This window comes from Mastigoproctus giganteus, chromosome 11 (genome assembly GCF_048544385.1).
Source record: "Mastigoproctus giganteus isolate SK-2022 chromosome 11, ASM4854438v1, whole genome shotgun sequence".
In the NCBI taxonomy this organism is placed as follows: Eukaryota; Metazoa; Arthropoda; class Arachnida; order Uropygi; family Thelyphonidae; genus Mastigoproctus; species Mastigoproctus giganteus.
Genome location: NC_143585.1, coordinates 147709308 through 147724177, shown reverse-complemented (window position 1 = coordinate 147724177; position 14870 = coordinate 147709308). Strand labels below are relative to the sequence as shown.

The window sequence follows — 14870 nt, the reverse complement described above, 5'->3', positions numbered from 1 at the left end:
CAGCCATTTTCAGTCAGCTGCAGGATGAAGGCCTCTCCAGTAACTTTTCAGTTCCTTCTGTTTTGTGCAATGGCCATCCATTTACTACCCACAAACTCCTCAATTTCATCTTTCCCTCTCCGCCTTTGTCTTCCAGGTTTTCTTCTAACTCCTCTTGGGTACCATTCTGTTATTTTCTTAGTCCATCTGTCATCATGTCTTCGAGCTGTGTCCTGCCCAAGATCATTTTAGTTCTTTAGTTTTGATAAGAATGTCTTTTACTTGAGTTTTCTGCCTAATCCATGTGTTTCTCTTCTTATCTAACAGTCTGATTCCCAATATAATTCGTTCCATTCTTCGCTGTGTAGTTCTGAGTTTCTCTTCCATTCTTTTGGTGAGTGCCCAAGTTTCACTTCCATAAGTCATGGTGGGGAGTATACATTGGTTCATTATTTTACGTTTCAGACAAACTGGGATATTGCTCTTCAGTATGTGACTATATTTCCTGAATGCTATCCATCCAAAATTTATTCTTCTCTTGACTTCCAGCCATTTATCATTATTACAGCTAATGACTTGTCCCAGATAAGTATATGCCTCCACCTTTTAAATTACTGCTCCTTCAATCATTATTTCCCTTTCTGTGGCATACTTGTTCATCATTACTTTTGTTTTAGCCATATTCATCTTTAATCCAAAATCCTTACTATCTCTGCATAACTGATTAAGATTTTCCTCTAATTCTTACCGCAGAAAGTTAGTAAACCACATTCTAGAAGTGATTGAAGAAAATCTACTGACGTCTTCCACAGCTAAGGAAGTGAGTGCACACACACTCACTTCATTGCCAATAGTTGGCAAGAAATAAGCAGTAAGACAATTCAGAACTGTTTTTCTCACTGCAGTTTTAAGGTTTCAGGCTTGGAGATGCCAGAAACAGCCAAAAGTGAATATGAAGCCATTTCAGAACTGCAAAAAGTTTGGAACTATGGAGAATTTGAAGGTATCGATAATAATATTGAATGTTACAACAAAAATGAAGATTGAAGATGCAGTCGTTGAAAGTATTTTATCAAAACACCAAGACAAGGAATCAGAAGGTGAGGAAAGTGATGGTGACACATCTGAACTTTAACAAGTGACTACACAGGATTCCAGGAAATTCATTAAGGGTTATGACGATACTTCAATGTAGGAAGGCAACGAAGGCAGTCCATTATCTGCACTAGATGTCTGTGCTGATTTTGTTCACTCACAGTCAATCAAAAGAACACTGCAGGGTACACTGGATAAATTTCTCTGTCAATGACAATTAGGAACTGAAAGTTGAAGGGCAAGTATATGCATGTTTGTTGTCTAAATTAAAATTTTAAATATAAAATATTTTTCTCTAATTTGTTGTGTATATCGCTTTAATAGGCTTAGATAGAAGGACTTTAAGGACAACATATTTATCCTTGGACAGGTCATTAATGATGATTGACGATGAGCAAAAATGGAAAGTTCTGCATGAAGAATAGTTAAAAATTAAATATTTGACTCTAATTTATTCTGAAATTTATTTGAATAAATAATTTGTTACTCAGTGAAATGGTAGTTTTGCCTTTTTTTTCCCCCTTCTTTATAACTATTTATGTGAAACTTCACATAATTGGGGTAGCCGCTTAATCGGGCCAAAGTGCACTAGTCGCAATGTGTCCCAATTAACCGGAATCCACTATTTTAATGCATATGTTTTGATATTTTAATACTTTGTATCTATAATTTTGCATAATCTTATGTATAATTTCTTTAGTTGCAATAAGTTTGTATAACTATTTGGTAAGGTTTTATAAATTTCTGTATGATTACTTTTGTTGCGAATAATTGAATGATGCTCTTGCTTAATTATTTCAGGTTATCCACTCTAAATAGTTCCCTTGCTATTAAATTAAAGAAAATTATTATGTAATCAAAAATTTCTTCAAATTGAATTGCTAATTTAACCTGAAATGATTTCTTTCATGTTTTCTTTGTATTTCTACCCTTTCCCCCTGCTAGGTTCTCTGGTCTTGGTCACTCAGGGTACAGAATATACAGGCAGTTCTCGCTTTAAGAGTTTCTGGGTTTATGAGTCCCCCCCCCTCCCAAATATCAACAAAATCGAAAATATGAACATTAATTGCAAAAAAATGAATGCTAAACATACATAAATATCGCATTTCAAACCGCACGCCTAGCTGTACAATACAGTGTACCTCACTTTACGATATTAATCCATTACCATCATATCGCGAAAATATCGTAATGTGAACCCAATAACACATTGTTTTTTTTGGTAATTCATTCCACGACCTGGAAGTTCAAATTTTCGCTATATAACTCCCCAAAAGGTCGTTTTTGTAGTGTAAATTGTATTAGTTACCAATTCAAATCATTAAATTCACTACACTTTGATCGTTATCATATGTTAAGAACCAATTTTGAAACGGCTGTGTGATATTTTTCTAAAGCACATTTCTGGAAGTCACGACCATGAAACAGTAAAAACAATTTGCACTTTCCGATTTATTGGGCTTTTCTGTTACTGCAAGCAATTATAAATGGGTAGTAAACTCGATGTTATTGCATTTGTGAAAATACTGATAGCTGGAATTGTGTGGGTTTTTATGTTATTATGGTGAAATGTGTTTGCCCTTTACTGAAATCTTCAATCGTATAAAAAACAAATAAATTTTCAGAATCTTCTCTTCATTCCTTTTTTTTTTTTTTTTTTTTTTAAGCTTTGTAAACTTGTTACTCCGCAATAATTGTGCTATTTTCAATTTGTGCGTTCCGTTAAAAAATGGTTATGCATGCTATTGAAATTTATAAAGAAAAGAGAAGATTATCTTGGAAATAAACGCCGACTCCTTGTGCAACAAACCAACGAGTGCTCGGCACTCGTTGGTTTGTTGCACAAGGTGTTGCACAATAAATTTCGAGCCCGTGACCACTAAATACGGAGGATGCGGAAAGGTCAGGAAATGACCACTGCATATCCCCGGAGCAATATGGCCTTAGTTGCTAATGCTGCTAAAAACCAAATAACAAACAAACAGCACAATAAATAGTGATCAGCGAGTGTGCATTTAGTCGATGATGATGAAGAATAAACATTCTTTAACATTTGTAAGTCATAATTCCTCTGTTATTATGATTTGTTTGATTTTACAGGCTACGTTTTCATTTCTTTGATTAAATAATCATTGTTTAAACATAAACCTAATTAGCTAACTAATTTCATTGTTAATAATGTAACCCCTATTTTTACATTGTCTACGGGAAATAAGTTCCCACTTTATGAGTTTTCGCTTTACAAGTGTGCGTTAGGAATGAATTAACTCGTAAAGTTGAGAGCTACCTGTATTGCCTTTCCTGGGCAGGCTGATTCTAGAGGCCTGGCTCCTGGTGACTGCTGCTTACTGTTGGCCGGCAGTCCAAACAAAACAATCTACGACTACATAATCGTACAAACAACACTATACCGACACATTGGGCTAATTTTACAGTCTTTATCACCACCGAGAAACACGGCAGAGTTGAACTGATGTTCTAGGTGCTGCCATTCATCAAACACACTATACTATGTTAGTTCCCTATACAGACTACAGGCAAATAATGCACTCTAAATTATTTTCTTAGGAGAAAATAATTTAGACTGTAAGACACTTTCAGAAGTGAGTGAACAGTTTGTTTAAACTGTTCACTCACTTCTGCATCATCTTATGCATTCGTTCCTGCTGAGGGCAGATGATTCCTCTACATGGGAGAATTGTGAATTCAGCACGTTTTACCTGAGTGTTCACTTAATAGGCACAAATGTGTTTTATATTTTACTGCTTTTAGTCATCTGTCTGAGCCTTATACACTTCAGTCAGATTTCATCTAACTACAGGCATGTGTCAGCCGTTTTTAATTACTAAAATCCTTAAACCTTTTTACTCCAATTTAAAAGTGTAACTTGTATATCTTTGATATACTTTTATCATTTTGCCCAGGCCTTTGGACATAGTGACCTAATTTGTTAGGTCACTGAGATCTATTAACTGTTCTCTTTTGCATGATCTGGTTTTTGCACATTATAGCCTTAGTTGCTAATGCACCAATAAAAGGCACCTCCGTAGCCAGGTGGGAAGGAGCAGCAGTGCGTAGCACACGCTTCTTGATTAGACCGGGGTTCGAGCCCGTCACCACCAAATACGGAGGATGCAGAAAGGTTAGGGAATGACCACCGCATATCCGGAGCAATATGGCCTTAGCTGCTAATGCTCCTAAAAACCAAATAACAAACAAACAAACAAACAAACACCAATAAAACCCAAACAAACAAGCATCTGATATCTATTTATGACTAAGCATTGAAGAGTATTTATTACTTAGTGTGAAGAGACTAATGTCTTTTATGTTTGCAACCACAAATGTTTCTCATTTAGAATTTGTTGTTGGTAACACTTCAGTTGGTTTCCCTGCACCGAATTTAAATCCTGTCAGAGACCATTGTAGACCCATTTCCAAAGGCAAAAGCTCATTGCTTTCCTCTTGGCAGTAGTTACTTTAAGTAAATTGCACATCAATGCACTGTGATCACTGTTAACATCAGGACTCAGTCAGCCACCTCAATGTTTGAGCCCATGCATCAGTCGAATGATGCCCTCATAATTATAATTAATATATCTCACTGGTTCAGTATGCTCTGGCATCTCCCTCAAAATTAATGGTATATATGATCAACTTCAGGAGCCATACTTGCTTTTATGCTTGAAATTGTTTTTAATAAATAGTCATCAGTAATTTTGAAATCACTAATTTCAGTGGCTCAAACTCACGCGCACAACTTCCCTTCAATGCGAAGTGTCTTTTGTCAGTAAATACCTATTCAGTAAGTACCTATTCAGTTCATTAGCAACATCTGGGTTATCTAAGACTTTTCCCATGACAAGGGTCATATCTGATTCGTTTTTTTGTATTTACATACAAGAAAAATTCCTTGTCCCCATTCTGCTCCTTCTCACACTCAGCCTTTGCCTTCCTAACCTTATTTGGTACTGTTACAGATCAAATTGTAGGGCTTCATTACCTTTGTCACTCTAACCCCCCCCCCCCCCTTTTTTTTTTTTTTTTTTGCTATATTAGTTAGGGAAAGTACTCATCCATTTCGGCATCCTCCTCATTCTTAATGGAATATACGCATTCATGGCTTCTGTTATTTTTGCTTTAAAGGTATTCCATAATTCAATTGTATTTATTCTCCCTTTCATCCATTTAATAGATGCTGTGTCGTGCCTTAAACTGTCATAGTCACCTCTTCTGAAATTAAAACCCATCCCTTTAACTACTGCAACATGATTCTTCTTGACAGTGAAAATAGAAACCCTTTGCTCTCAAGTCCCATTTATACAAGAAACAGCAAAATTGTGAACTGAGTGAAAGTGCATCATCCACTGTAAGATCACAGCCAATTTTCCAATTATATCTTGTGTAATTAATTTTTGAGTTGGGGGACAGTTTAAGGCACTACACAGCATCTATTAAATGGATGAAAGGGAGGATGAATACAATTGAATTATGGAATACCTTTACAGCAAAAATAACAGAAGCTGTGAATGCGTATATGTTTTTGAAGATTTCTGTAGCCAGAGGAAATCTACTGACTGACAAAGCTCTCACCATGAATTCATTCCTATATTTCCTTATAAAAATTCCAGACACTTTCAAATTTAGTCTTAACTTGAAGTTTTTTCTAAGCATCACCTCATACTTGTTAAGTAAACCCTCAGATTGTTTGTCCTTAACATCATTGGTACTATCATTTACATCACCTTTTTGTGTCCTTAAAAAATGATAATTGTTCTACAATGTCACACATATCCTATTTGCATGAAATAGTCACTATTTCCCTTTAAATCCCCCCCCCCCCCAATTGTGGACGTTATATTGGTGAGGGGACCTATCAGTGATGCTGCTGGCACTCCAGGCTAATGTTACTGAGATCCAGTGCCTACAGCCTAAATTCCAGACAAAGATGAGAAGTCAGTTGTGTCAATGCCATGCGCCTACCCTCATGGTCTAAGAGACAGGATGCGGGTTGGCAGTGGTGTGGTTATGGTGGTTGGGCTATCTCTAGTGTACCACTCTTGAGTGCATTTATTGCTTGGCGGGTAGTGGATATTCCTTTGGGCTCTGTGGTGGATGGAGAGCATGAGCATTAAAACAAAAAAAAATCTCATGAAGCCTGATAATTTAAAACTTTCTGGGACCTAACACAGTCTCTAACAGATAATAATGAAGTCCTACACCATGCTTCTTGGTAAATCATTCCACTGATGAAAAGTATATAGGAAAGATGTCACCCTCCTCTATTTCCTGAAATCAGTTAAATTATTCTGCAGATATTTTAATATAAACTAAAAGAAAAGATTCAGATTACAGTAAGCTCTCCAATTTGTGCAGCAGTCTTCCATGTGCAACAGTCTGAAAAGCTTTCCTGAACCCCCCCCCCCTTACCAACACCACAAGACATTTAATTCAACTTGTGGATCTTCAAACATGACCTTCTTGAAGCATCAGAATAAATGTATTCTGAATTTATGCCACAATGAGTGACAGTTGTAAAAAGAATATTTGCGCATAGGGGTTAGAATCAAATACCTCATGTTTACTTTCAAAGTCACTCTCCAAATTGGAATTTGGAGAGTGACAGCTGGATACCTGTAAGGCCATGTGTACTGAATTCCTTAGGGTGCTTTAAGTGCCAAATCACAAATTAAGTCACAAATATTGTGTTCCTTGTGTGGTGCAAAGAACCATGAAATCATGGATTCTGTTACAAAACTTTTAATTAGTAACAAGCCGTAATATGCTGAGAGTTTTTTTTTTTTCATGTCGCATTCCATTGAGACCCAAACTGAAATGGCTATTCCACCAAAAATTTCATTCACCCCAGTTGCAGACTGTTTATTGCACTCTCCTAAAACCTACTCTAAAGAGTCAGCTGCCACTCCCATATCATCACTCCTAGGACTCCACAACTGCCAAAACAAAGTGGAAAAGAAAAGTAAAAAAAAAAAAAAAAAACCGAAGCGCCACATGGAGTATAAGAAAAATGGATGTTCAAGTTAAGAAGTACTGGATGACTCAGTCTTGGAAGAAGACACAGTCCTCCTTTCTTCTCAAAGGACTGGAAAGGAAAGTCCTTCAGAAGTCCACAGATAGATCCAGAAAAACTAAATCATGTTTACATTCAAATTCTTAGTTGAATTGTCACGGATTCCATGGAAATAGCAATGAAATTAAGGTTCTCCTCTAAGCATGAGCAAACTTGATTTTGATTACTGGAGACTTGTTTTAAGGCAAACAAGGACTGAGCAATGCTTTTGTTATGGTTCACCATGAAAGGCTGTTGTACAAACTAGAGTAAATTGGGATTAATGGTAAGATCCTTCATTGGATGAAGGGTTGGTTAAAAGTTAGAAGAGAGTAGTCATAAATGGACATTACTCAGGGTGAAGTAATACAACCTTGTAAGTGGAGTTTCTCAGGGATCAGTATTGGAGCAACTTCTACTTCTCATCTTCCTTAATGACTTTGAATAGGGAGTGCAGGCTAAGCTATCAAACTCTGTTAATGACTTAAAGATAGGAAAAGTGGTTAACAACCAGAATGAGGCCATTTAACTTAAAAATGATCAGGACTTGTGTGAAAAATGGAAACTGTAGTTTGTTTCTAAATGTACTAATTTGCACCTAGGGAAGGGTGGAAATCCAGGACTTATTATAGTATACAGCTCAGATGTATACTTCAAAGTTTGACCACTGGACATCTTGGGGAGAGATCTGATAGAGGTACATAATTCCCTGGAGGGAATCAGAGAATGAACAAAGGAGGTATATTTTCACTGCCAGAAGACAAAACTAGGGGTCACAAATACAAAATTTTGGTAAGTAACAGAAAGACAGTTGCAGAATGGATGTGCAGAAGTTTGCCTTTAGCCAGCAGGTGGTTGATTGGTGTAACAGACTTCCATCTTTTGTTGTGGAAGTTGATAGCCTAAATAAATAAGGCTGTGCTGGACAGGCATTTGGAACGAATGGAGGGGTGAAATGGGAGGTTTTTTTTTTTTTTTTTTTTTTTTGGATGATGCTGCATAAGCTTGCTTTCTTGCATTGTATGCTAATGCTAAAGCTGGATCTCATGAAGTTTACTTTCATGCAAAGTAGATTGTTGGAATAACTTGCTAGAGAATTTAATGCTGAGGGTTTGGTAAAGTTCAAAGTGGAATTGGATAGTCATGTTGTGATAATGGGAAAACTGTGAATTATAGAGAATTTTTTTTTTTTTTTTTGGTAGATGCAGAAAAAGTCTGCTTCCTTGCATCATTTAGCCATTACAGTACTAAATATTTTATTTCATATCCTGTCAGTGATAGAACTTTTTTGTAACTGTAGGTCAGTTTTAAAACAACAAAAAGAAACTGATTAAGTAATTAGTTTTTGCACTGATATTGTTTTTAATTTTATTTTAGAGTGAACCACCAGCTAAAAAAAGGAGAACTGCTGAAGATTTTATTACATTTTGTCAGTTTATTTTAGAGTATGAAAATTATGATGCACTGAAGCAGAAAGTTAGTATTTTCATATTATACTATTTATTAACTTTAACTATTCACTTTAGCTCAAAAATTTTATTATGGGTAAATTATTTTGATAAATTATGGTTTTAAAAATTGCTTTTATATAAAACTGAGTGACCACTTTATTAGGTACACATACACCTTTTCATGAAATGGAGTGCTCCTTCAATAACAGCATCATATGTTTGCACCGTGTGATATAAAGCAGGTGGGCTGACATGTAGGGTACTGTACATATGCAGTTCGGTGTGGTATGGGAGTTGGCACCAGACACAGTGGTATGAACATTATGGACACTGTCTCAGATGAATTGAGATTGGTCCAATAACCAAATAACATCCAGCTGATGGTGACCCTCCTATCAGAAACAGCTCGCTGATTTGAAAGGCTACCAGTGGCCAACAATACATGCCCAGAGTAGCAGAAAGGATAATCAGTCGGTGAATAATCCAGTACAGCAGTGGTAACCAGAGTGGTATTGCAGAGCATGCAAACCATCATAATTTGTCATGGATGGGATATCACAGTTGACAACCTAACCATTTCCACCCTGTCAGCAAAAAAACAAGAAGCTTCATTATTGTGGGTTCAGGCATACCAACATTGGATAATGGAGTATTGAAAAACTTTTACTGGTTTGAGCATTTCTGGCTCCTGATATTGCATGTTGATGGCAGGACCAGAATATGGCAAAAAAACTGAGTCCATAAACCCAGCCTACCAGTTCTCAATAATGCAGACTGGTGGTGGCAATGTAATGGTATGGTGTATTTCTTTTACCAGTGATGTGATGTATCTGGAAGTTGTTTCCAACCAGGTACATTTATTCATAGCTGCAGTATGTCCATATACCTACAAATGGATTTCTCCAACAGGATAATGTACTATGTCACAAGACCAGTATTGTAGAGAACTGGTTCCAGACATGAGAGTGATTTCAGCTTACTGCACCCAGCCTCACCAGTCATTAGGTCTCAATCCATTCTATTCTGAAATTCCATTTGGAAACTGTGGGATGAGGTAGAACCAGTTCTTCTTTGGAGTAGAGCTCCACAACAATCCAATTTTCAACAACTTTGGGAAGCAGCAGAGTCTGTGCAGTGATGAGTTCAGGTTGTTCTGAAGGCCAAGGGGGAAGAAGAATTTACTTGCTATTAGTTAGGTATAACTAATAAAGTGCCCCCCCCCCTCTCTCTCTCTCTCTCTCTCTCTCTCTCTCTCTCTCTCTGTGTGTGTGTGTGTGTGTGGATATAACACAGAAATTGAAATATGTAAATTAAGAATAAGTTAGCAGAATGGTAAGCCAGGTAAATGTGGTTGAAGTTGCTGGATGGCTGAACAGTCTTTTGTCAATAACATTTGTTCTGCCTACTCTAAACCTTTTCATAAACTTTTCTTTGATCCCTATTGTACTAATGTTGATCTCTGAATCTGGTAGGATTCAGTTCCTTCTGACAAAAAAAAAAAAAATTAATGTTGCTCACTAATGGTGCTAGTGAAAAGCAGAGGCAACCCGATTAAATATGTACTGTATAAAACATACATGCCAGCAACTGGAAGAACATGTGTAGACTTATCTAACATTGTAGCAAGTATGATGACCTTTGGAGCATATCCTGATATGGGGTTTCAGTTTTAGACAAAATTGCCTCTACGGTCTGATTTATCCTTCTAATTTAGAAGAAAAGTCAGCATAAATTTAGCAGCGACTCCTCGTTGGAACCAAGGTTGAATTGTGTGAAATATTGCTATAAATGGAATGAAAAACCAACTGCAATAATTGACCATACTATGAAGCAAAAATAAATTAAAACAGACCAACCATTCAGAGTCTCATTGGAAGATCACAAGGAGGCAACAATGGCCATGGAGTTATTGCATTTCAAATCTAGAACAACTCAGTGCAGAACTAAGTGATAATCAGTTCATCGATGTAACAGATTTGAGTAATGGTGACACTTATGCAGTCCTCTCTTACTATCCTTTTGTATTTTCATCCTTCATTCTCTTCCTTTCTTTATTATTTGTATAAATTAATTTTATTTTTCATTTTGAGTGTGTGCGTGGTGCACACATGTAATTTATAAGGTATATCCCAAAGTGAATGTAGCAAGATATATAGCAAAAGATACAGAATATATCTTAGCTATATATCTTGCTACATTCACTTTGGGATATACCTTATAAATTAGTAAGGCCAAGTGATGAAAGGAAGCAAGTGTTTTCCTGCATTTTGTCTGATGCAGGAAAAATAAATAAAATAGAATCTTCATACCATTCTTACAAGGTAATCATCCAAAACTTAGGCAGGATCACTGCATCCACTCCCCCCCCCCCCTCACACCCTGCCTAATGTGGGTACCTGTATGTGGTTAAGGGGACCTCCCAGTGATGCTGCTGGTCCTCTGGATTAGCATCCTTGGGATCCACTGCCTAGGTACCAGGCTCTAACAATATGAATCCATTATTTGCTGTGTGCTGCAACCCATGGAACCTCCGAAAGGGGAATCCTGGTGGTTGAGGGACCTAGCTTCAACACACCACTTTGGTCCTGCTTTGACAAGATGGGTGGTCCTGGATTGGTTCACATGGCATTGACATAGGATCAACTATGTCGATGCCATGCTTTTACTTGCTTGGTCAGCGACAATTCAGGCTGGCAGAAATGCAAATATGGTGTTTGAGTAGCCCTGGATTTCACTCCTGGGTACATTTATTGCTTGCTGGGAAGTGGGCATCCCATTTGGGCCCTGTACTGAGTGGGGAGCTCAGGCACTGAACTAAAACAAAAACAAAATCCTCATGAATTTTAATAATCACATCACAGATCCCAACACTGTCCCGGCTGTCATTCTAGAAACTAAAATTAAAAAGCATTCAGAACAGCTGCTTCAAGCTACTTCTGTCAGGGGAATTCCAGTCATAGTTAACCCCCATAAAGCATTAAACGTTTTGTAGTGTGATCTCCAAGTAGGATATTATGGAAGTGTCAGAGGAAGAAATCTCTTCTGAACTTAAGCAACAAGGAATGACAGCTGTAAAAAGAATATTCATGAACGGAGATGGAAATCTAGTACCCACTAAAAAGCTTATCCATATTTTCAACTCTCCAACATCTCTTAATTCAATCACAGTTACCTGCTGTGATGACCTGCACTGCCCTCTAAGGCTGTATGTTCCAAATCTAAGATGCATCCAGTGTCAAAAATACAGACACTTGCAAAAGGCCTGTTGTGGTTCCCTTGCCTGCCATGGATACCCCCTGTGCACTCAATGTGGTGCACAGGGCTACAGAATCATGGAATGTTTAGCTATAAACCTGTATGCATCAGCTACCAAGGAGAAAATCTTACGTACTCAAAAGCATGGTGGAACAAAGAAAATAAGATTAGAAGTGGCAAATGATGCAAGAAGGCAAGCCTATACTCATCAGCCAAGAACAAAAAAAAATTTAAACTTCCAACTATGAGGCCTCCAGACCTGTATGCAGTACTCGAGATATGGCCTGACAATGGGATAATCACCTCCTTATCCCTGCTAGCAAAATTCCTGTATATCATTGACAGAACCCAATGAGCTCTCCTGGCAGCCTGTCTGCATTACTCAGAGAAATTCATTTCTGACTGCACAAATACTCCCAGGTCTTTTTCATTTTCCACTGCCCTGAATGTATTACCACACAGTTGGTACATTACTCTGGGGTTACTGCTACCCATATGCAGTATTTTGCATTTATCAATGTTAAAAATCAGTTGCCATTTTTCAGCCCATCTGCTAGATCCTGTTGCAGTAGCATATATCAACTTGGATGGTAAGCATGACATGCTTTATCATTGATAAATATAGAAAACAACAATAGGCCCAACACCAAACCCTCCAAGACTTTGCTTATAACATTATTCCCCCAAAAAATGTCCATTGATTACCACCCTCTGTCTTCTCCTGCCATCTCTTTATTCATAGCAGCAACTTGCCCTTAATGCCACACTGCTCCAATTTGTATTCTTTTATGTGCAACAGTATCAAAAGCTTTCCTGAAATCCAAGTATATGATATCAAAATAATTTTTTTTGTGTTCAGTTCCTTTGTCACCACATCATAGTAACCTATTAAATTTGCCAAACAAGATTTGCTCCTAACAAACCCATGCTGTGATTGATGTGTAACTACACTCCTGTGTAGTTTATCCTGCATTACTTCTTTAATCTGTGACTCCATTATTTTCCCTGCAACAGAAGTTAAATTAACAGCTCTGTAATTACCCATGTTACCCTTTGATCTCTTTGTGAATTGGGGATACATTTGCGCATCTCCAGTTCGTGGGGGACCTCCTCTGAATCCAGAGATGCTCTCATAATTATGGCTAAGGGTCTGCTTACTCCTTCGCTGCCTCCCTTAATATAACTGGATAGATACCATCCACCCCATGTGCTTTTCTTACATTTAAATTCAACAATTTATCTTCTACTTTCTTCTCAGTTATTACAAAATCATTTAGCTCTCTATTAGAGCTTTAGAAACCTCTGGCATTCTCTTTCCTAAAGAATTCTTCATGTGAATGTACATTCAAAATATTCATTGTTTGTCAGCAAGTTGAGCAGGATCACCAACAGTCAAATCATCAATATAGAGTGGACTGATTTGATTCATCCCCTTCTAGTGTTTATATTAGAAAAGAAGTCTTTGCTGTTTTTCTTTGCATCCTTTGCCAAAGATTTCTCGTAATCTGCCTTCGCTTGCTTGACCTTCTTTGTGACTTGATCACAGACTAGTTTATATCTACCATAGGCTTCCTTGTTGCCCTATAATTTATATGCATCCTATGCACTTCTCTTCTCTGCACGAGTTTCATCAGTTTATCTAACATCCATTTATGCCTATACCTTGAAGAGCAATTCTTAGTTGGTATGAAAAACCTAGCTTCTATGCCTAATTCCTTGAACACTTCCTATTTACAATTTATGATGGTAACATCATCAGTTGGGGCCACTGTATAGAAATTAAAAACTGTCTGAGACCACTGGAGTCACTTTTATGATAGCAAAACCCTCCCTTTAACCTTGATGGTAGTTACAACTTTAAGTAAATTCCAAATAATTACACTGGATCATTGCCACCTAGTGGCTCTTCGATCTGCAGATTCTTAATTCATGAATAATGAGGGAGTAATATCTTGATCTTGATAATCAGATCAAGAGTATTACTCCCTCTTAAACATGCTGCTGTAGAAAACAATCATCCAATAAATCCACAAAGGTCTTGCTAGTCTGTGAGTGACCAACCCAAAAGTTTAGTCGATATCTGGAAAGGTAAAATCCCCCGTTATAAAACATTCTGATTTTCTGGCTATTTTTCTCTTTCTCGCTACAGCTGTTCTTTGTACTCATCTGAGCCATTAGGCTTACAACACACTCCAACTCTCATTTTTGCTTTCCCAGTGATTATTTCACACAAAACTGACTCAACATTGCACTGGCCACCCATATCAACTAAAGGCAGTGCAGCCCATGTCTAAAGGGTTGCACTGCCTTTAGATTTTGTATACTTCTTAATTAGGAGCACAATTCCTCCCCCCACCTTATCCTGTCTGTCCTTCGGGACGCAGGTAGCTTGCTCCCTGTCTCCCGGCTGCTAAGACTCCAGGGCCGGCAAACAACAACCACCACAACACACATATATACTTACACACACACACACACACACACACACACACACACACACACTTACACACACTTGCCGGCTATAAATAACCTACAGATGCTACAGCGGTATATAGGGGTAACCCTGGAGGCCGCAATCAATACAAGAATACCCTGTCCCTTGTCCTTTCCATATAAAGGTTCTATTATCCATGGCGTAAAGTTGGAGATTTGCTGGATAATAGCGTTATTGGTTTTGGAGGTTCCAGTGCATGTGAAACAGCAACTGAGGAAATATTCAGTTGAACTGTGATTTTTGAAGTTTATAGTTGTGCCATCCAGACTATTGAATGTTATTGTTGTTTTATTATATATATATATATATATATATTTTTTTTCCCCTGCTGGCTCCCTGGTATGGGCAGCGTGGGATTGCTGGCACTCACTGATATTGCACTACCTCCAGTGGGTGCGGGATTTCATGTGCGAATTGCGCTACAGTAAAATCAGACTTGGGTAATTTAACACACTTTTTCAGGACTGATTTGTAAAGACTACATATTCCCAAGTTCTCAAGGTAGATTTGGGCTTATGCCTGGGAG

At 37.6% G+C, this 14870-nt stretch overlaps 1 protein-coding gene across 1 annotated transcript in view; it reads left to right on the top strand.

Moving 5' to 3' along the window:
* LOC150078507 (uncharacterized) overlaps nucleotides 1-14870 on the top strand; it is a 123267-nt gene that overhangs the window by 62155 nt on the left and 46242 nt on the right. Inside the window, exon 3 of the mRNA XM_090384865.1 lies at nucleotides 8522-8620. Coding sequence (XP_090240991.1) covers nucleotides 8522-8620 — 99 coding nt within the window. The remainder of the gene's footprint in view (nucleotides 1-8521; nucleotides 8621-14870) is intronic.